The sequence below is a fragment of the Phaethon aethereus genome (genome assembly GCF_964289735.1).
Source record: "Phaethon aethereus genome assembly, chromosome: 1".
NCBI classification, from domain to species: Eukaryota; Metazoa; Chordata; class Aves; order Phaethontiformes; family Phaethontidae; genus Phaethon; species Phaethon aethereus.
The window spans coordinates 74,822,964-74,844,878 of NC_138575.1; the positions used below are offsets into that span (position 1 = coordinate 74,822,964).

The 21,915-nt window shown below is 41.6% G+C and overlaps 1 protein-coding gene across 7 annotated transcripts in view; it reads left to right on the forward strand.

Annotated features, from left to right (window-relative positions):
- SOX5 (SRY-box transcription factor 5) overlaps positions 1–21,915 on the forward strand; it is a gene marked incomplete at both ends in the record, with an annotated part of 298,722 nt that overhangs the window by 271,970 nt on the left and 4,837 nt on the right. For all 7 annotated transcript variants that reach the window (XM_082010588.1, XM_082010587.1, XM_082010589.1 and 4 more), the window contains 2 exons: positions 15,318–15,430; positions 16,342–16,511. In XM_082010588.1, the coding sequence (XP_081866714.1) occupies positions 15,318–15,430; positions 16,342–16,511 (283 nt within the window). The remainder of the gene's footprint in view (positions 1–15,317; positions 15,431–16,341; positions 16,512–21,915) is intronic.

Here is a 21,915-nt window from a genome sequence, read left to right on the forward strand (position 1 = left end):
TTGTGATTTGCTGCTTTTCTCTGGAAATAACGGATGTTTTTCTGTGCACTGCCCTGGCTTATGGAGGATAAACAGGCCTGCCTGTCCTTGCCGCCACAGTTATAGTGAGCCATCCTTATGATAGTGCCACCTAAGGTACGCATCCAACCTCTGGTGTGCATCTCAACTTCATACGCTCAGGAAGACTTTCTCCTCAGTTCCTCTCTTCCCCTGCAATATTTTCTGAGGTGATACAGCCTTCGTCGTGCAGTACAACAAAGATGACCGTTGTTGCATTTGGTGTAAACTGAATTTTATTGAAACTGCTTCGAGTGGCTTTTCACTGTAAGGCCTTGTGTGAATCACTGAGATAGGCAGATAAATAGAATGAATAAAAATGATCAGCTATTTAGCAGAAACTCGAAAGTCAGTCATCCTAGGAAGCTTGTGCATCAAACAATATTGTCCAGAATGAGCAGATTGCTAATTTGGATAGCTTTCCATTTTCCCTGGTTTTAGATGGGGTTTGATCAATAAGCTATGAGAAGCCAGCAGTCTGGGTAATGAATGTTAAATGTACATGTGAGTCTCACTACTGTACTTTTTCCATCAGCCTATCCTGGGTGTAAGTGATGTAGAAATTACTCCAATTTCATGCACTTTCTTGAAAGGACGGGGAAGGGAAAAAGAGGTCAATGTAATAGGAATCTGGCAGTACATACAATCTCTCTTAGAAGAATAAGAGCACTGGTACGGGCAGAGAGAAAGAAAGAGAGGGATGGAGCATGTTTACGGCATTTCACATAGAAGAGTACCAGAAGGGAAAAGGGAGAAGCAGAGTGTCAGATAGAAGAAGAAGTGATCACAAGCACAAAGGAATTTATATTCAAATATTTAAGCATTCTTGAAAGGATGCTCGGAGCAGAAATTTCTTTTCTCTGCTCCCCATGTAGAAATGACTTTAACACTCAGCCAGATGCTAATGCAAAGTGACTCAAGCTATTCCTCGCAAGCATAGCTAAATTGCCGTTATTTGTTAAGCGCATTGAATTCAGCTGTGGATACACCAGTTGGTTGCATTCAGAAAGCATCTGTACCCTTTTTTTTTCCCCCTTTTTTTTTTTTTTAATCCTCCAAAGCAGAGACAACTCTACCTATCTCCCCCCTCTCCTCCCTTGTGCTGGCTGGGAATTGTCAAGTGACAACCGACCAAATCCTTTTGGACAGGAAGCCTTCATCCTGGGTTCTATATACTTGCAAAGCAGGCCTTGTGGTTGGATCAGGAAGCCCATTAAAAGCACTTTGATGGTATGGAAATTCATCTTCATGAAGCACCCAGGCCCCTAAGCAGCATGCTGTTTAGTTGTGGTTACAGATCAGTCATTCACATCGGAGGGCAGTAATTGTGCTGACGGCTTGTTCGGCAATGGAAGTACATAAAATAATCCCAGGCCCTCCACCATGGCATTGCGAGTTAATCTTCTTTAATACAGATCAGCTGTTGTTCTAACACATGACTTTATGCTGGCTCTAGTGACTCTGCACAGCCTTTTGATTAAGTAACAGGAGTGGAACCATCTGCATTCACTTTATTCTGTTACTTTCCTATTGTTGGGATTCTCCTTACCCCTTCTGTTTTCACTTCTCACCCTCAACCCCAGTTGAAGTTTATTTTCCTCTCTAATTCATGCCTCCTGGTGGGCTTGTGGAGGGCAGGGAGGAGTTCTTTTACAAGGTAGCAGGAAGAAAAAATTGTTTGCTTAATTGAAATTTTTTCTAAAGCAACTGTAGGGTTTGGGGTTTCTGATGCAGTAAATGTCAAAACTTTTTTGGAGTGCACTGATTTATTTTATTTTAATATTTTATTTTATTTTAATTTATTTTATTTTATTGTAAGTGGAGAGAGGGAAGGACAGAAACAAGTTTAAGCTCTCTTAGACTGTAACGCCATTTGGGTTGCTGGGGTGATCTCCTAAGCCATTAAACGCTCGTCAAGAAGTTGCACTTTTTATCTTGTTGTAAGATCTTCTGAGCTGTCCTTGCATTTGATCCAACAGAGGAAAAGACAGAGGCTGTGAAGTTTAGGTACCTGTTCTCCTTTCCTGTGTGTGCTCTAGGCCATCCAGACAAACACCTAACTTCTCTAAAGTTTTTGGTTGTTTGATCTAGGACTTCAAAGTTTTCGCTCTTGTTAAGAGCAGGATTTGAGAGGAAGGCAAGTGTTGCCATTTTGAATTGAATTTTACTGTTTTTCCCTATTTTCAGGGCCAAGAAGAAGAAAGAGTTGGGAAGATGGGTAGTGAGAAATAGAGTGCTGCAGTGTTACCACTAAGCGTTTCCCTTCAGAAGCTCAGGGTCCCACAGGGACTTTGAGGCAGCCCCCTGAACTTTTTGGACCTTACATTTGCTTCCTGACAGGGAAATTTTCAGGTGGGGGATGGAATTAAAAGAGGGTTAGGCTAATGTAGCTGTGTGTGGCATACTCATACTTAGAAATGTACATTATGTCTGTAGTTATGTACAGAAGAAAGATCACTCTCCTTGCTGTAGAGTGATCTCAATCTTTGTAGGCAAGAAACACCCATCTGGGGCTATCCCCAATTATTCTTCCTTCTTTGCCGCAGTGGCTAGGGTAGTTACGGAGACCTACGGTTGGTTCTCTGAGACCTGTTGAGGTTTTTGTTGCATGAATTGCTGCTGCAGCTTACCAGTGAAGGTGGGTTCTGTGCAGTTCTGAACAAGTGCGTTGGACTTTTGGTAGGGATTTATCTTCAACAGCGGCCAGGCGGGCTCAGGACGGGAAGTCACCTTTGTGCGTCTCTGTTAAAGCTCTTGGGGCTTTTCTTCACGCATGTACATCACCTGCTTATCTGGCTCGTGTTCCCAGATGGATTGATCCCTGTGGACAGCCAGACCTGCCAGCTGTAAGGCAGTAGTCAGACAGGAATTTTGTGGAATTGGAGAGAAACTGTATAAAAGGAGTCATAAATGAGAAAAGATTTAAAAAAATGGCTAGGATGAATTGGGTGAGTCACTTTATGGGCATCCAACTTGGACCATCTTGAGGGGTTTGATTTTCAGAGGATTACAGTAAAAACTGTGAGCATCATGATGAACATGGATTTTACTAAAACCTATTTTAATTGCAAATGCAATAAAACATATTTTTACATTACTTTTCTTGGAAGCATTTCCATGTATAAATGAGAAGTGTGTGTATATGTTTTTCTGGTTTCCTGGAAACCCAGGATCATAGTTTTACTTCTAATTGTCATCTACAGTTAATTATAGCTTGATACATACTATACATAAACAACGTTACCTTCTATACATGTAGCTTAGAGTGCAGATTGTCCTCTAGTGCAAACACCGCAACGGGCAGCATCAGCAAGTGGACTCTGCTCTATTTGCTCAGCCCCAAAACTGCTGTTCCTCCGCCCCGGAGACGCACACAAACACAAGAGCCAGCACGTGCGTGCAGACGTACGAGCCTACAGTGCACTCTTTCAGCGGCACGCAGCACGAACGCGCACCCAGCTCGCCAGCGGTTTCCTGCCTGTAGTCAGACTCGCCAGCATACGTACGTACGTACCCTGGGAAGTGGAAGAAAGGAGGAAGGGGGCACACGGGCGGGCGTTTGAGCACACGCTTGTGTGCGCTGGTACAAACGCAGGTGCTGGTTTCCGAGCGCTGGTGCCGCTGCTAGAGGCGGGGGCGGTTGTGTAAGTAACAGGCAGCCACGCAAGCGCTTCGCACGTGTACCGAGGCAGTCGCGCTCGTAGCGCGCGCCGAGCGGAGCGCATCCCGGTACGTCTGCCTCCCGCGCTGAAGTGTTTCTTAACCTGTGATACAAGTTCTCCCTGTTACCGCTTGGAGTGTGTCCTTTTAAAAGGCTCTGACATGTACTTGTCTGCTGGGCTGGAACTAAAGAGCTATTTGTAACAATATTTATTCCAGCGTTGTAAGCAGGAGCCTATTTATTACTCATGCTTATGGAACATCAGGTTCAGGATGCCTTTCCTCCCATTCCCACCCACCATCCTCCCTACTCCCACCCCCGCCTCTCCCTCTTCCCCTTAGGAGAGTGCCAAACGTGAAATGACAGTGACCAATGTTGACTTAATGTGGATGTTTAATAATGAAAAAAGTGTGTCAGTTCCAGCGTTAGTTACAAATGGCAGTAAGTATATCAGGTGGCAGCCCTGTAATAATTTTACATCCATCATTCCTTCCTGATGCCTTGCTGGCTGCCTGATGGATGGGGATAGCAGAGTTAACTCTTAAGAAACTGCTGTGGTCTGCTGAGCTGAAATGAATTCTGTCCCTGCTCTCCCCTCGGGGAGAAGGGGGATATTGAGAATCTCAAACCCACAGATCTGCTGTCTTTGAGAAATAAAACACTGGAGCTCACTTTACTAAAGGCATAAGGAGGAGCTTGTTTAACACATGGGCTTAAAATTTCTCTTGCAGTAGGGAATTTTACTTCAATAACATTTTTTTTCTTCCCCTAATGGTTAAATTTGAAGCAGAAAGTTGAGAAAAAAATGGAGGAGAGAATAGCAGGGAGGAGAAGAAAAGGGAAGGTTTGGTAAGACGGAGTCTGATCCTCTGCTTGCTGCAGACACCGACAGTCTGTGGGTCAGACTAGAGAGGGTAAGTTGTAATGATTGAAACTGGGAGGAGCGGGACCTGGCACAGCAAGCTGGGCTTCCCAAATAGGAGAAACCCACTGGAAATAAGGCCAGAGCGCAGTACTAACATCATAAACCAAATCACTTCGTAAGAGTTGAAACCCGCCAGTTTTCATAATCTCTGTAGTATTTTACTGGAAAAATACTTTAGCATTCCCACTGACTAGCAGAGGCTATATTACCCACAGACATTACATACGCGCATGCTTATCCCTGCAAGTTCAGCAGACTGCTGATACGTATGTCCTGTAATTTGTAGCCCACTCTATTCCCCACTGGCCTGTAAAACACTAGGAAAGATGATCAGTGTAATATTTTTGTTCTCTTCTTGCAGTGCGAGGAGAGATCCTTCTGTTTGGAGTAATTATTATACAATGTGGGGACCAGGGAGTATCTTGCAGGCAATGGACTGTTACAGTCCCATAACACAGAAGTTAACATATTATCCTAAGAACTGTATGTCCCCTTCTCATTACCCTTTTCCCTACCCTCTTCCTAATTTTGTCTTACTGAGGTTTTTTGCCAGCAGAGATTCTTGGATGCGGGTTGCAGTCCTCTTTGTTAATGCTATCAACACAGAGCAGACAGTTTTCAAAAAGCATGACAAGGTGGCGAGCAGGTATTATGTCATCACCCATCCATCACCCTGTATGTCAGCCTTTCAGTAAGTCCAATCAGCAGGCTCAACAGGATCATTCATGTTCAAGGAGTCCTCTATTCAACAGGGCTAATGTATCCATTGTCATTTCTCCTGAAACTTTTCTCAAATTTAATTAAAAACACATGTCAAGTTTGCACACTGCAAAGATCAAAATTGTTTTTGCCCAGCGCTGGTAACTAAGCATTAAACATTTTGATTTGCTTCAGCTGAAAGTTTGTTCCTTTTTCCTTTTCCTCCCCTCCTCGTCTTTTTTTTTTTTTTTTTTTTTTTTTTTGCCACTTGCTTTGTGGAGCTTGTGTATATTTATATTTACAGCCTCTGCATTTAATGGCCACATGCCTTATTTTCACAGATGGCCAGTGGAAGACTTCCCCTCCCCCCTTTTCTTTTAGTAAAGCCTGCCTTTGGTTTTGCTACTTCTGTCACGGTGCCACTACTCTCAGTTAGCAAGTGCCTACGCATGGGAGGGAGAGATTCTGCAGTGAGGGTTTTTTTTGTTCCCTCAAGGACTTTAGCTCTTTTTTTTTTTCCCAATGCCTCCCCCCCCCCCCCCCCCCGATTGACCATCATCTATTAAATGCCCAGATACGTTTTTCAGAGAAAAATAAGTGTGTATGTGTGAGTGTCTTTCATACATCGCTATGGCAGGGGTGCCGGGGCAGGGGTAGCCAATAAAAAATGAAACATACGGAGGGAGGGACAAATTCTGCCCCTGGAGGTGTGCATGAAACTCCCACTGAAGTCAGGGAGGGGAGCAGGTAAAGAGGCAAGGGAAGGGCCCTGGATCCTTGCAGGTGCTGCAGTCTGAATCGGAATTTAAGTCTCCGTTTACTCCAAAGGGCAGCGACTGGAAACATTCACAGGCTAGTGTGGATCAGGGAGGGCTGCAGCTGTTTATACCGTAGTGGAAATTTTATTAAGCCCAATAAAGATGGATCAGCTTCCTCCTGCAAAAAACATACAATTGGTTTGGAGTTCCTGTTATGTCTGTTGAGCTTTTTGAGTCTTTGAGTTTACAGTTCTAAGCTGTGCCCTACAGCCACGAGAGCTAATTACTTCCTGAGATTTTATTATTATTTTTACATTATAATGTGCCTCCAGTAGCTAGGGCTTTCCGCACATTCATGGGCATCAGCGTCAGTGCAATACCTCTCTTCAATGTAATAGAGGCTGAGCCTGATTCTGCTGTGAATTGTGTCCACTTGGTCTCCGGGGGATCAGCCTGTCCTGTTCTGCCCATCCTGGTATGCAAGTGTTCACTTAGCTGTGTGGCAAACAGCCGCTAGTACGTTTTAGGGGTGCAGGACTTTACTTTTAATTGTATTGCTGCTGATGCTGGGGAGTAGACAAGCTAAGCCTTACTGCATGACTGGGAAAACGTTGTGATTTCTTTCTTGGGAGATAGCCTAGAGAGCATGTCAGCTTCTTCATTAGGGCTGGAAGAAATGTAAGCAAAGGTACAGCAGCCTCCATAATTTTAATACCTTCTAGGGAAAACTGGAAAGGAATAGTCAATATCTGTAATGCTGCTGCGCAACTGAGTCACCCATTGTTTAATAAACAATTGCCAGGAAAGCAGAGACTGTGTTCTTGCTTTCTCTTTACGTGCGTGTAGACTCTCTTTCCCAGGATATCCTGCATGGGTTGTGATTTTCATCTTGTTTCACTTTTGGTGTACCACTCTCTTCCTCCGTTAACCCTTCCTTGCCTTGCTGATCAGTTGTAGCAGCTCTTTCTGACTTGCTGTGAAATTCTTCATTACAATGCACATGGCAGATTTCATCCAGAGATCTCAAAACTCTTCACAATGGTGGGAAAATGTCACAATCTCCATCCTGCTTAGTTGAGGAAACTAAGGTGCAGCGACTGAACAATTCAGGCAAAGTTATAGAGCATGTCAGCCCAGAAAGCAGTCTAGATGAGAAACTGGGTCGTATAACTCTTAACCTCTTTGCAATCAGCAGATTACAGCTGGATCTGGTTGAGGTCGAGGCCTATGCCCACACTGTAAAAACTTTTCCAGGAAGGAAGCAATGTCTCATCATTCTGCTTTGCTTTTGCTTTCCTTCTACTTGTTCTTCAGTAATGGACTGGGCCAGCCCTACCTGCATTTTCATTTAAAAATCCTGACTTACACTCTCTCTCAGAGCTCATAACCAAAGAAAAGGAGGACCTCAGTGTCCTCCTTTCCTGTAGAATTACTACTTCCCATCAGTTTGTTTCCAAGTCAAAGAATGTATTTTACTGAGGAAATAATTCTTTCTCGAATAAAGAATTTAAAAAAAAAAAATCTTAGGGACTGGACCCCTGTCAAGTTATTGAGGATTTTCCTCTCTTTATTTCAGTGAACTCTGTCTTGTCTTCAGTGCTTTGAAAGATACTGACTTGATAGCCCTTAGAAACCAAAGACCTATGTCCACAACCTATGGCAAAGAAAATGACTATACAAATTTCAGCAAATTTCCTCTGTGACTGGGTGTCTGTTCCTGGGAAGAGGATAGTTAAGTGTCTGGGCCTACTTGATCCATCTGATTTTTGCCCTATAATACCTTACAAGGCATCTCTCTACTGAATCCATATACCACTTCATATAGATTACAAATCAGATGCAAAGGTTTCCAGGTGGTATTGAACCAATCTAGATTTGAATATAGGCCATAAACCAAAAGATGTGGTGCCTTTACCAAGTGATGTAGCCCCGATTAAGACTGAATGTAATAATTCTGAAAGAAGTACCATAAAATCAGGAAGAGCCACAAATAAAGAATGTTATTTTATTTTCTTGCTTCTAATGCTGCTTTTAGGATCTGTGGGTGGATTATTCCATCAAAAAGAGAGATCTCAGATAAGCAAGACTGAAAGAACTGAGGGGGTGGTGAATGCATTGTTTCTTCATACTCAACTTTGATACAACAACAACAACAAAAAAATCTCCCAAATGATAAATTGCTGTGACATTATAAATAATCTTTCATCTTCTTTGGTGGTCTGCAGAGTTTATATAATTGGAAGGCTAAAACCCTTCTTTGTTGTTTCTTCCCTTTTCATTAGTACAGTAGAAGACTATAAAATTGTGCAGCCAGAAGGGTTTTAACAATTACTGAGTCAACATTTGAAAGTCTCACTCTATTTTATCATTTCATGCATGTGCTTTTTATGAGTCCTACAGCCCTGCAAGCGTTATTTAAGCAAGGTCCATTGTAATGGTGGATCTGTAACTGCTCTTATTTTTATTTTATTTTGCTTATCCTACCAACATGTGCCATCAGCAAGAGTCACAATTCCACACTCACAAAGAGATTATAAGCTTGACGTTATAATTTTTAGGTAAGATTCAAGAGTTCTATTTTCTGTTCCTAAAACTACCAGTCTTACTAAGGAACCTTTGGCAAGTCGCTTAGTATGCGACTCAGTTTCCCATCTGGTAAACAGAGTTAATAATACCGCCTGTGTCTGTGAAATTTTGTGGCTAAATTCACTGAGTGCAAAACACTGGGGCAACGTGATCTGTTACACAGAAAATCTGAAATCTAAATAGAAGACCCCTCAGAAAAGAGCCAGAAATTCTCTTAGAGCTTAGGTGTAACATGATCTAGACCGTAACATGGTTTGGACTGAGGCATAGATAGTGTGCACAGTACCTATTTTGAAGTACCATGGCATTAATATGCAGGAGTAGAGCCTGGACTGCAAATAATTCATCATTTACAAACCTCTGGGCACACCTCTCACTACTGCCAGTGGTTCCTCTACGTTCTTCCAGCATCTTCTTGTCATCCGTAATGCTTACCTACCTCATGTTCTCCACATTTTGAAAGACTGTGGATGAAGATTTTATAACACAAGCTATTCTGATGCTTATTATTGCAAGAGGCAGAGGAACTGCACAGAAAGATTATTTTTACGATATCTTCACTCATGCCAGATGTAAGATGAGACTCTTCACCTTTATGGCCAGCTAAGGAAAATACCATAATGTTGAATGGATAATACCTGGCACCACTAGTATGTCTGATAATTCAAGATGTTTTTCTACCATAAACAGAAGTGAATTTTCACTGTGTTATCATAGTCTAGCAACTAATCTGCCTAGAACTTCAAGATTTGGTTCATATTGACCAAGGTATGTGTCTGAACAGTTGATATTTACTGGGGCTTGCTGAGAGAAGACTTCCGCCTCAGCACCACAAACCACATTAGATGGTGTCCAGGCCCTGCTCATCAGTCTAAGGTAAAAATGGACTTATCAAAACTCAGTCTATTTGCAAATACCACCTTTAGAGTTTAGATGTAGGAATTTTTCCCACAGAGCAGGATGGTAAATAGCTGGACAAACTGCACTTGGAGAGGGCGGGGGGGAAATGGGACACTAAAAAGGACAATAATAGGCAACCATCTGTTTCTTTTTACGTATTAACGCTGAAGGGAACAAAGGTAGCAGGCACTCTGTCCATCAGTGTATTTGTAATTCTTAGGTGAAAGAAGTGATGAGCGAGTTTCTCCTTGCAGTCCATATGCAACTGTGTTTGGCTCTCTACAAACGCATTTTTTTCTCCTGGCCTTTCAGTTCACTTGGAATAAGAAAAGCAGGAATGTGAAGAGATGTGGCTGAATACTCCTCCTCTGGTGTTCTACACTGGCTATATCTCCGCAGGCATCAAACTAAGAGGAAAAATATTCATATCAGGGGAAATGGGGGTAGGGCTAGGGGAGTAGAAGAGTGAAGAGTGGACTGCTTCAGTAAAACTGCTAACCTTGAATTATGCAATCGGAAAAACAGCTCTTGCCAAAATACAATTCTAACGGAGTTCAGAGCACTGTCAGTGTTTGCCAAATACCCCAGCCAAAAGGATGTCTCAAAGAGGGGGAGGAGGGATCCGTTGCCATATGCCCAGCATTCACAGTATTCTGGAAGAACTGTGGAGTCCTTCAGGAGTGCAGGCATGCACATGGTCTCAGGTGCACCCTGAGTGTTGGTGCAACGATCCAGCACAAGACAGGAGCAGCGAGGTCAGAGGGGAGTAGCCAAATATATCAGAATTCTTTCTTTCTCAAACCTTCCAAGGTTTTGCTTCACGTTTGTACAGTAGTGGGAGGAGTTCTGGCAAACATTATCAGGCTGTTCTACATATGTTTTGACTCTTCTTGTTTTATGTTTCTTCTATGAAAGAGACAGCAACCAAGTTCTTGTCATTTTTAGATCAATGTTTTGTTAAACTATGACAGCTATCCATGACAGAGAGCCAAGTAACTTTTGCAGCTGACCACAAAACTGAGTCCGACTTGTGGTGCTTAGTCATTTTTTATATATTTTTTTTCTACATGACACTTTCCTTGTGTGTATGTGTTTTTCATTGTTCTTTTAACTATAATTAGAACATTGCTAGGAGCTGTGGTACCAATCAGTCTTCTCCAGCAGATTACTTTCTTTGATTAATAAAGTTTTAGAAACTTCTCATCACATTGTGGCTATTGATGAAACCTCTCTGGTTATACTTTGAACAATTGGGCTATTGTGGAAATGATTGCTCTCTACAGTATTATCTTCTCTGGTTTGCCCATTGCAATTTTAAATGATCCAGATAACAGAGCTCTCGCTGCCCCTACAGAGAATCTCTCTTGATAAAATAGAAGTGGCCATGAGGATAGTTTTTCCCAACCTCTACTGAAGTTCTTCGTAGAGGAAAAGATATTTATAAGATGTCTTTCAGCCTTCTGGGGCCTGATCCAAAATTCAGAAATTTAGAAGAAAAGGAATCACTTAATCTTTATCAAGAGATCCTTGTGTTTCTCCTCCTGCAAGAGCAGAAGCGTTCCTTACCATTTGTTTCTCTGCTTTACATAGTCCGATTGTTAGTAGGTCTCACAAGCAAGACTTTGCAGCGCTTCCCTGAGTCTGGACCAGCCTTGCCTATTCTTCCCAGCAGTATGGTTCTAGGATGCAATTGATGCTACTCTTGCGATCCTCACAGGATGAATAGCATTTCATACCTTTGGGGTGTGGGGCAAATCTGAAATGAAGGGATTATCGCTCTGGTTGTTTTCATAGAATCTTAGAATGGTTTGGGTTGGAAAGGACCTTAAAGATCATATAGTTCCAACCCCCCTGCCATGGACAGGGACACCTTCCACTAGACCAGGTTGCTTAAAGCGCCATCCAGCCTGTCCTTGGACACTTCCAGGGCTGGGGCATCCACAGCTTCTCGGGCAACCTGTTCCAGTGCCTCACCACCCTCATAGTGAAAAATTTCTTCCTTATATCTAGTCTAAATCTACCCCCTTTCAATTTAAAGCCATTACCCCTTGTCCTATCACTGCATGCCCTTGTGAAAAGTCCCTCTCCAGCCTTCTTGTAGGCCCCCTTTTTAGAGCTGAACGGCTGCTATAGGGTCTCCCTGGAGCCTTCTCTTCTCCAGGCTGAACAACCCCAACTCTCTCAGCCTTTCTTCATAGGAGAGGTGCTCCAGCCCTCTGATCATCTTTGCGGCCCTCCTCTGGAGTCGCTCCAACAGGTACAAGTCCTTATGTTGGGGAGCCCCAGAGCTGGACGCAGGACTCCAGGTGGGGTCTCACCAGAGCAGAGTAGAGGGGGAGAATCACCTCCCTCGACCTGCTGGCCAGGCTTCTTTTTCTTGTAGCTTTAAAAACCTGAAAGCATGTACAATTTCATCAGCTGAACTCTTCCCCATTCCTTTTCCTTCCCAGCAAGACAATTGGATGTAGAGCTTGATATAGTGGTAAATTAAGTTTAAGGCATAGTCCAGTCGAATGTGCAGGAATGTGCCACCGCCTCCTGAATTGTAATGCTGTATCACAACTACTTTATTAAAGTGTGCCGCTGAACCTAACATGCGTGGATGGTACCACAGCTTGCTGCTGTTTACACAGCTAATCCGACACAGCGGAGTGGTGGCAGTTTTAAGAATGTGTCATTTGCTGTTGAATTAAGATAATGATGATAAATAGATCCTCCTTTTGTATAAAGTTGAAACCATTGTGGATCTCTTGTCTGAAGTTCTTTGAGAGGAGGCTGGGCTAGCAATGTCAGCAGGTTGCCAGTTTATTGGGGGTCAGGGAAGAAAATGTTTTCTTTCCTTTGTTTTTTTGGAGCTTCCATAAATACTTTCTCCATCAACTGAAAGACTCTGTAAGAAAGGAAAAGAGATGCTTCCATCAAACGAAAAGCAGTAAGTCATCAACTGAATGCTTTCAAGCAAAACAACACGGGAATGCTGCTTGGTCCCTTTCAAATATTTTGTAATTGTAAAAGCATTTCTGTACATCAGAATTGGGGAAATTCAGCTGCTGTGTGTTTAATGGGAAGAGTGTTGGACAGGAAATCGGAACGCTACTTACATGTAGTCAGGCTTTTACATCCTGCCAGGGTGTCGCTGATCTTTCTGCTCTCCTAAGGCTGTTCCAGATGCTTAGGAAAGAGCAGGCCTTAGACTTACTCTTGCCTGAACACTTTTTAAACTTAAACATCTCTCAACATTAACACAGAAAAGTACAGCAGGCTGTTTTGATATCCTCTGTTTCAAGAGCAACGTCGTGCAGAAGTTCTTTTTAACTAACTGCCACTTTATCGTTGCTGATTGTCATTCTCTATGTTGAAGCAGCAGGGGGTAAATTTCACCTTCGTGAAAGGGTGGTCTTCCCGCTCATCCACGTTTCCGCTGTCCGGAGAGCCACCTCCAAGCGCTGGGGCTGAGCTGCACAGCCCAGGAGCTCAGCCTTCATCTGGCATTCTTTGGCAGCCCCTCTTCGATCATGCCTGCTCTACGTCATCTAATATGGCTGTACTTCAAAATGCAAAACTCTGCCCAAGACGGATAGTGGCAAAGCATCTGTAGGCTTGTTAAGTCAAACTCTGATAAACGAGCCGTACCCGGTGTGTACCTTGCAGACAGCATGCTGGAGTATTCGCTGACCTTAAGACTCAATCAGATCATGTCGGCAGAGTGTGGTTCTGAATGTAACTGCCTCCGACTTCCACAGCTGCATTTACTGCGTAAAGAAAAAGCTGTTAAGCCTGTGCCCTTTGCGCTCTCAGCTCTGGTTCTCTAAGAGGTTTATACATGATTCAGGCAAAGTCTGCAATAGAATAACTCCCCTCCCCCATAATATACCCAACGAGAGGAGATACTCTTTTATATTTTAGGTTGGTGGCAGCATTTTACAATTATTTCTGACATAAAAATTTTTGAATTCTATCATTATGAAGTTGATGGTAAATAGGTTTTTTTTTTGAGGAAAAAAATGTTAACTTGCATTATATAGCTGATAACCATTTGGAAGAAATACAAAGTCAACTTATTCCTGACTTTCCATCTGCTGACGGGCTGCTTTGGAAATGAGAGCTGAGCTAAAACTGGTAGGTCACAGAGTTTGGTAAAGCTAAACGCCTGAATAGTTCAGGTGCTTATTCAAAGCTTCTCCAAGCTTTCTGGATCTGTTGTGCCTGGTAGTATTACAGAAACCCTTTTGCTTGTGATAAGATGACACTGTTGCATGAGCTTTTCCTGCAAAAACCAAGAGGTTAACTCCTCTTGCACGCTTTCGGTGGTGACGTTTCCGCTTATAGACTGAGCACCAGGAGTGCAAAAGGGATCCACAATGAACGTGAGGAGTAGGAAAGTTAACCTCATGTTCCCTAAACTGTGTGAGTGTACAAAGTTGAGCAGATTAGCCTTGTTTCTAACTCTCAAGAAAATCTTTGCAAAATTACTTGCACGAATTTGAACTATTCTTTGAATTGCAGATGCAAGGGCATCGCATTGTGGGAAACGTTTCTGCATTCGTATTGTTCTCTTTTCTGTTTTCTTCTATAATACAACCCAGTGACATTATTAGGCTACATAGAATAGTTGTAAAGTCTCCAGTTGCCATGGGAAATCTGAAAGTTTTTTTAGTTTGTTGATCCTTTACAGTCATCAGGAATGGAATAGAGCAATAAAACAGCAATCTTTCTTCAGGAAGAAGCTCAAAAGAATTTTTTCAACTGGAGCCACTTTATTATCATTCCGTATCATGTCATTTTCTTAGCTATGCAAAAGGCACAGTGCCTAACATTTTGAAATGTTAGTATTGCCTTCCTGAAGGATTTGTTTTTAAAACATATGATTGTCAGGAAGATAGAATGTTTATGAGTAAAACTCATTGGGAAAACAAAAACAGTTGGAAAATGGAACACCTTTGTATTTGTAAAGTCAAACAATTCATGAAGGAGTGAGGTGTTTTGAAGAGAACATTGGAATTAATGGCCCTGGCATGTTGTTCTGGCAATGTCTTTAGACACCGCTGCTGCCTGACAGATTAATTGGCAGCACGAACTAGCCTGTTGCAATCCAGGGTTCACAGATAGTTCTGACTAGATGAATGACGGACGGGGTGTTAGTAGGGTTGGGCAAAACAGTGTGGACAAGAACACAAACTGCTGCCCAAGTATCATGCTTAATTCAGGCTGACCCTTTCCCAAGGCCTGAATAAGTTTGAACTACAGGGGTTTTTTTCTTCCCTATGTGCTGCTTCCTAAAATATTGCTGTTCAAAAAAGAAAAAGGGCAAAGGCACCCATGTCCCTGCACTTTGATTGCAGGCTGGGAGTAAAACAATAAATACATTGCAAAAGAGCGTGTATCATCTAAACTTCCAGTCCAGCTTTGCAGTCCCAGGGACATAGGGAGTTGAAGTATTCTTCAGATGTGTAGCCAATTTTATCATGCCTAACTAAAGCAATCTTTTCAACACCATGAAGTTTGCTCATCGCTAGCTAATAAGCATGTTTTAAAAAGGACTCGGTAGAGTCTGCAACCATCTCCCTTCCAGAAAAAATATTGTTATATATTCTTAAATACCTGGTTCAGTAAATTGTTGCGAATGAATTGTTCTCTAGCTTCCCTCTCAACCTTCTAAATTACCGATGAAATTTGCAGTTACAATGTTTCATTATTTTCCTGATCCAAATCCGTCATCTTGCCCATACAGGACAAAACAACACTGGAGACCCTGACTCAGCAACTGGCAGTAAAACAGAGCGAAGACGGGAAGTTTAGCCACGCAATGATGGATTTCAACATGAGTGGAGATTCTGACGGTCAGTACAAATGGCTTATCCTTATTTCCAGGTTTGTGCGTACATGTCAACGGGATCCGGAGGAGAATCCAAGTGCTTTGGAGGCCTGTGAGGAGTAAGAGCGGTTAGCAATAAGTGGCTATGAAACAAGGCAGGAAAAAATGATTCATCGTGTGGTGTTTTAAGTCTGGAGGTGATTTTTAGCCTTCTCTATTGTACACTGCACTTCTCAACTCTGGACCAAGAATGTATTTCTGATGGTAGAGGGGAATAAAGGAGGCAAATAGATGTGGGATAAATGAGATCACACAGTGAGTCCATGAATTATAGACCTGATCTTTCATAGATAATGCATGCTGTGCATCTGTAGGAACTTTCTTGGTTTGATGAAGCAAACATAATGTTCGTTTTTTTCTCTGCTATTGTTCATGTTGTTACAGAGGGGTAAGCACAAAACCAGGCAGATGTGTAAATGTTCATTTGCTAGTTAGAGACTTTCTTAAGAAGAAACACCTGATTTTGCCATATATCACTCCCTTCCCATCACAAAAAAGGTCGAAGACGGGTAGCATAATTTGGCTAGCATTCTGTAAGCAAGAAAGGAAGAAAGTAAAAAGAAAATCTACATTGATAAATGTTGGGTTTATGTTATTAAGTAGTAAAAGATGTTTTAGAAAACCTGTTTAATGCTTTGTGTTGAAAAAAACAATTGAAACTCTTCATTAAGTCTATACTGTGTGATACTGAATCAATAGAATAACTGAAAACTAGACATATATGGTTTCCTACTGCTCCAAGTAAAAAGAAAAAACACCATTAACGTATTGTGAACACTGACTCATTGAATGTGCAGCACCTGACATAGGTTACTGATGGCAGAGGAAGCTGCATAATGAAACACAAGCTGGGAATGTTTTTCTCTCTCTTTTTAGGAAGCGCGGGAGTTTCAGAGTCCAGAATTTATCGGGAATCCAGAGGGCGTGGTAGCAATGAGCCCCATATCAAGCGCCCAATGAATGCATTCATGGTGTGGGCTAAAGATGAACGGAGGAAGATCCTTCAAGCCTTCCCTGACATGCACAACTCCAATATCAGCAAGATACTAGGTAAGAATGATAGAGCACTGTTCTTTCAGTAGCAAAACTCAAAAGACTTTTGACTGAATAGAGCTGAGCGCCTGACACAACAGAATTACTATCTCTAGAATGTCTGTTTTGCTACTTAATGATTACACCAAGGACGACAGTGACATGAGCTTCCACCATGCTGCCCAGCGGTATACATTAACCATAACCTGAAATGTTCTTGTGTCTTTGTAATGACTGAGAATGATGGTAATTTTGGTGAGAAAACATGAAGTGCATAGACAAAACCAGTTCATTTCATTAGGCTGTTGAACAAGCACAAAACAACTGCTATCATTTATTTGCCCACATATTTCATCTAACTAGATTCTATCGGTTAGCGCACCACAGTATTTGATTTGTGCCATAGCACATTCTGTTTAAATCAATGGCCATAGGGAAAAGATCCTAAAATACATCCTTTTATTTTATACACTGACAGTTTTAAAGGACTTTTATTATGTTCCTGTTATATTAAATTTCCCTTTAGTACATGATCTCTATCACAAGCTGCTTTTATTCTAAATATTCTGAAAAGAATCCTGAAATCGAAAAAAGAAACATCAGAATTAATTTCCATATCCTCTACTCTTCGCGTCCCAAGCAATATTTGTCATGAACGTCATCTTTGGCGTTTCATGCCATAGTCTTCCAACTTTTCACTACTTGCTCAAATTCCCAGGACCACATTCTGTCCTAAGTTATTCCTCCGTGACGCGCTGAATGATACAGAAGGTGAATAATGAGGATCTCTGAGGCCAGTGAATTACTCTTCTGCAGAAAAAAACAATCTGTGACCAAATAGGAGATGTTGCATTTTTACAGATAAAGACTGTGTTACAGGACCTAAACCTCCTTCAGGCCAGTGGGTAAAAGCTTAAGCAGGGAAGATGTTTACCTGGGCTGCAGGTCTCATTGGTTTTGCAGACAACTCGAGATGTAGCGCAATTGTAATGGCAGCATTGACCAGCTGCAGGACTGGTGTATATGCTGAGTTTAGACTGGTCTGAGGTTTGAAGTTCAGCTTGATTAGAGTGGTATTATGGAAAGTTAGCAGGGGTCAAGCGGAAATGAGATAAAATTGGTCAGAGAGGCAGAATGTATTGGCTGTGGATGGCAGATGTGACAATATTAACCCATGATTAAAAGGGTGGTACAAGATCATTAGATTAGTTATGGGACAGGATTAGAAGGCTAAATTGGTTATGTTGATGGTGAAATAACCTTATCCTGGTTAAAAGGGATTATACTGGTCAGAGGTGTATGATGTGATTAGACTGAGGACAGGGCAGTAATAGTTTTGGTCTGCTTCTAAATTGGGAGTAGACCTGGTTAAACCTGTTTTTAAATAATCAGCTTCAGAAATCTACAAGATCATTCTGAATGGCCCTTTTCATATAGAAAGTACAAAGAGAGCTTGATGTTTTCCCTCTTAACTGATTGTTTTGGATAACAACCTCCGACAGCACGCTGCTAATTCATTCTGCTTAAAACAGGCGCTTGAGCTGGGCTGACATTTTACGCAGTCTCTGGGGATCCTGGTTGACATTTTAAAGGGCTTCTAAGCATTTTATAATACCCTAAAATCTGGTTTTAATAAGCCATTCTGCTGAAATTGTTAACATAAGGAATCACCTTTTACTATTTGGCGCTAGATCAGGGAGATATGGGGACATCTTTTTCTGATTAGATATACAGTAGTTGGAGCAAAATGTGCAAATTCATTACAGATCCTGTTGAGGTGACAGACAGTATAGCTGACTCCAAACTCTCTCTGTTTTGCTGCCAGATATAGGGAAAAGCAAGGTCTGAAGCAGTAAGAGATGATGTTTCTCTTTCTTTCCAACATTGCATTTAATTTTTTTATTCCGCCTATGCAATGGAGAGGGATGTCCTTACGTTTTCTTTCTTGACAGAAACGTTACAGAGGTCTTCCCTCAATTGCAAAAGGCCAGTCTTTTGAAGTCAGCAGGGAACTCTCTGTTAACTGGCATAGGGTGAGCAACTAGAAGCTTACAGTTCAAGCAGGTATTGGGGTCTTTTTATTAGAAAGCCACAGTTTTTCTTTACCATTATTTTAGTAGCGCATTGAGGTCAGAGAGCTCGTCACAGAGAGTAGCTTAGACAGAGTTGTCACTGATCGAGGGTCATTTTTATAGTAAAATGAGAGGAAGTGCCCTTCCCAGCACTAGAATTCTCTAGGGATTATGTTTGACACTGTGGTATTATGTTTTGAGCATAAAAATTAGATACATGGATTTGTGACTAAATTCATCTGTGCATATGTTTGTCATCCATCTGTTCATTGCAACTTAACTTGTGGATAATTATTTTTTTTTTTAGTAAATGGTTAGAAAAGTGCTAAAATGGGTCTGCAGGACCCTATCAATTTAATAATGCATTGTTTAGATATTTTTGTAAATATTGTAATTAATTTCACTGAGAAATCTACATAAAGAGATTAGGAAAAGATGCAGTTAGATACTACCTTCAGAAGTTCTGTTGCGGACATTGATGTGTGTGAATACATACCTGTGGACATACCTGTACATTATAGAAGTGTTTGTGTATTTTTTAAACACAAAATCAGCCTGATTCAGATACTCAGGTTAAAAATGTCAGTCTAATGGACTAAAAGTTAGGCAACGTTACAAACAGCTGAAAATTCTTGTCAGAGGAACTTGGCTTAAAATCAGTGGAAAGCAGAGCTCCTAACCTCAGCTAGGGCATGTGTGTGTGCCTGAACACAAGTGCTGGTGCAACACATCGGGGAACCTCTTTTCTGACCTGGACTCAAATAACTGGCCCTCTGCAGCCATCTTCACAGTCGTTGTGTGGGCACAGCTCTCACTGCCCTAGCTCGTTTTGGCAGTAGGAGCCACGTTTGGTTTTGCAAAGTCTTAGAATTTTCTCATTTATTTTCTAAATACCTCAGCCACCAGATCAGGGCAAATTGTGCGAGAATCCTGCTCGTCATTATGTATGCATCCAGGGAGGAGGAATGGGTTCTTATTTTCATAGTCAAGGAGAAAAGCCATGAATACTTGATCCACTCAAAGCTCTCTAACAGAGATGGTGAGCAGAAAGCTCACCCAAGAGTGTAAAACTTCCCTTAAAAAGAAAGATTTTTCAAGATTCTTCCAATCACACCTTGTTTGGGCTTGGGCTTGGCACTGTGCATAGGTACCTGTGCCTGTCTGTGTGTGTTTATAGACACATAAACCAATGGCAGATAAAGCTATCACAAATAAATTTTGTCCAAAACCAGGGTATTTTAAACCAGTTTCAGTATGTTGATTGACGACACTCATTGATAGCTTAGCTTGCCCGTGGGTGCAAATTCAAAGATCAGAGTTATATATTCTTCCAATTTTCACAATTTCAGATTAAGACTAATCAGGAGCTGGTTGGATTTTGTATGTTACTAAGAAAATAAGTGGAAATGATAAAATGTAAAAAACAAGGGTTTATCATCAGAAGATGTGCCATTTTTCAAAATTTATTTTGACAACATTGTTTGTTTAATCATTTGTGAGACTTCAAAACATACTAGTAAATTATATTTAGTATATTTTGTAAAAACGATGAAGTCATAGTAGAGGAGGTATCATTGCAGAAGGCAGCTATTAAAAATTTGCTAGGAATAGAGGTGAGACTGCCAGGATTTCTGTTGTATTGAGTTTGCAGCTTAAGAAGGAAAAACATAACGAATGACATTTGTGTATAAATATTGTATGTGTAACTGTATGTACAAATACTATGCATCAAAATTTCAGTTTTTATGGCCCTGGTCCTGCAAAGACTTATGAGTTTGCCTAACTTCACCCACTATTTACAGATCTTTTCACATGAGGGGATAGGAATCTGCCTGCCCAGATCTGACTGTGATTGCAGCAAGTGAGCTAGCGCAGTGAAAGAAGAATTGTGCTGAGATAGAACATTTTCATGGCAATTTTGCATTTCATTTTCTAATTTCTAAGATTTTAATTTCCACCTTTCTGTCTGTCCATCTGTCTCAGAATATATCTGAGTTCCTACATTGCAGGTTCCCTGACAGCATGTAAAGCAAGTGTCAAGATTTGTTTAAAGTCTGTGAGGTTTTCAGCTTTATCATTCATAAATTAAAACTGATTCATCAGCAGGAAATGGGGCTGGGGCTGTTTTTCTAAGCCACTGGGATAACAGCAGGTCTGTGATTAGAGAACTCTAGATTTAGACTATCTTTTGTGATTTTCTTCATATGCTAAAACGCCAGGGTGCCAGTGTCTACCAGGTAGAATTTGAAAGTAGACCTACTTCTAGGCATCTTCCAGTAGAGCTCATGTGCTTTGCCCGGAACTCTTCGCATTGTTCAACACAGGCCCTGTCTGTGTTTCCATCTTATGCAGCGTTAGTCGGTGTTAAGTGTTTTGGCAGTGTCCACATGTTTATCACTGTGTCATTTCGGCCAAAATCTAGGAGGTAGTATGTGTGGAAAGTTGGTGTCACTTTTTCTAGCCACTCTCTTTGCCAGAAAAAGCTTGGGATAATTTCCCTGCAGGAGACAAAGCTGCTGACCAGGATTCTGGCTGCAGAGGTTTGCTGCCCCGTGGAACACAGAGCCCTGCCACAGGTCCTCCTGCACAGACACTACCTCTGTATGACATATGAAGCGCCGTGCAGGAGTGTTAGTCCAAATCCTAGAAACCATCTAGCCATGCTAATAGGGTGCTGCACCTAAGCTAAAAACAATGTAATTAAACTGTTTCCCAGTCCAGAACTAGATGGAAGATCCCTGCATGTTACGTGTTGTAATCATCATGAAAAATGATGGTTTTGACTCCAAGGTAATGTTTGCTAAGAAAGGGATGTCCATTGCTCTTCTTCAGAACAAAGACATCATTATTTACGGATCGGTTATCTCTCGGTGTGAGGTCAGGCTGTAGCAGCCTGCTAGCCCTTCACTACAGAAGCCGAAACTGCAGCTTGGAGTAAAGATTCCAAGAGCAATGGGGAAAATGGTGTCAATAATCAGAAGGGGACTTTCTGTAGGCAACCAAACTGTTTTCTTTCCTGGGAAGGGATAGCTGCGCTCTCTATATTGCGAGTCTTAGGGGCACAGTGAGCTAAGACCAGCCTGAGTAATAGCATGAGCTAAGTACAGTATGAGTAACCATAAAAAATGAAGAACAAGAGGAAGTCGAGTATGACGTACGACATTATGAACCCATTAAATTGAGAAACCATTCAAACTTTTTTCCAATGGGGAAATTGACTATTTTCCAATAAAGTTTTCCTTCTAGGCCACATGTTTCACAGCTTGGACCATTCCTGTTATTTGTAATGTATCTCACCCTGAAGCACTTCTATAGTTCATGGAAAAATAAAATAGGTTAACTGATTCGAG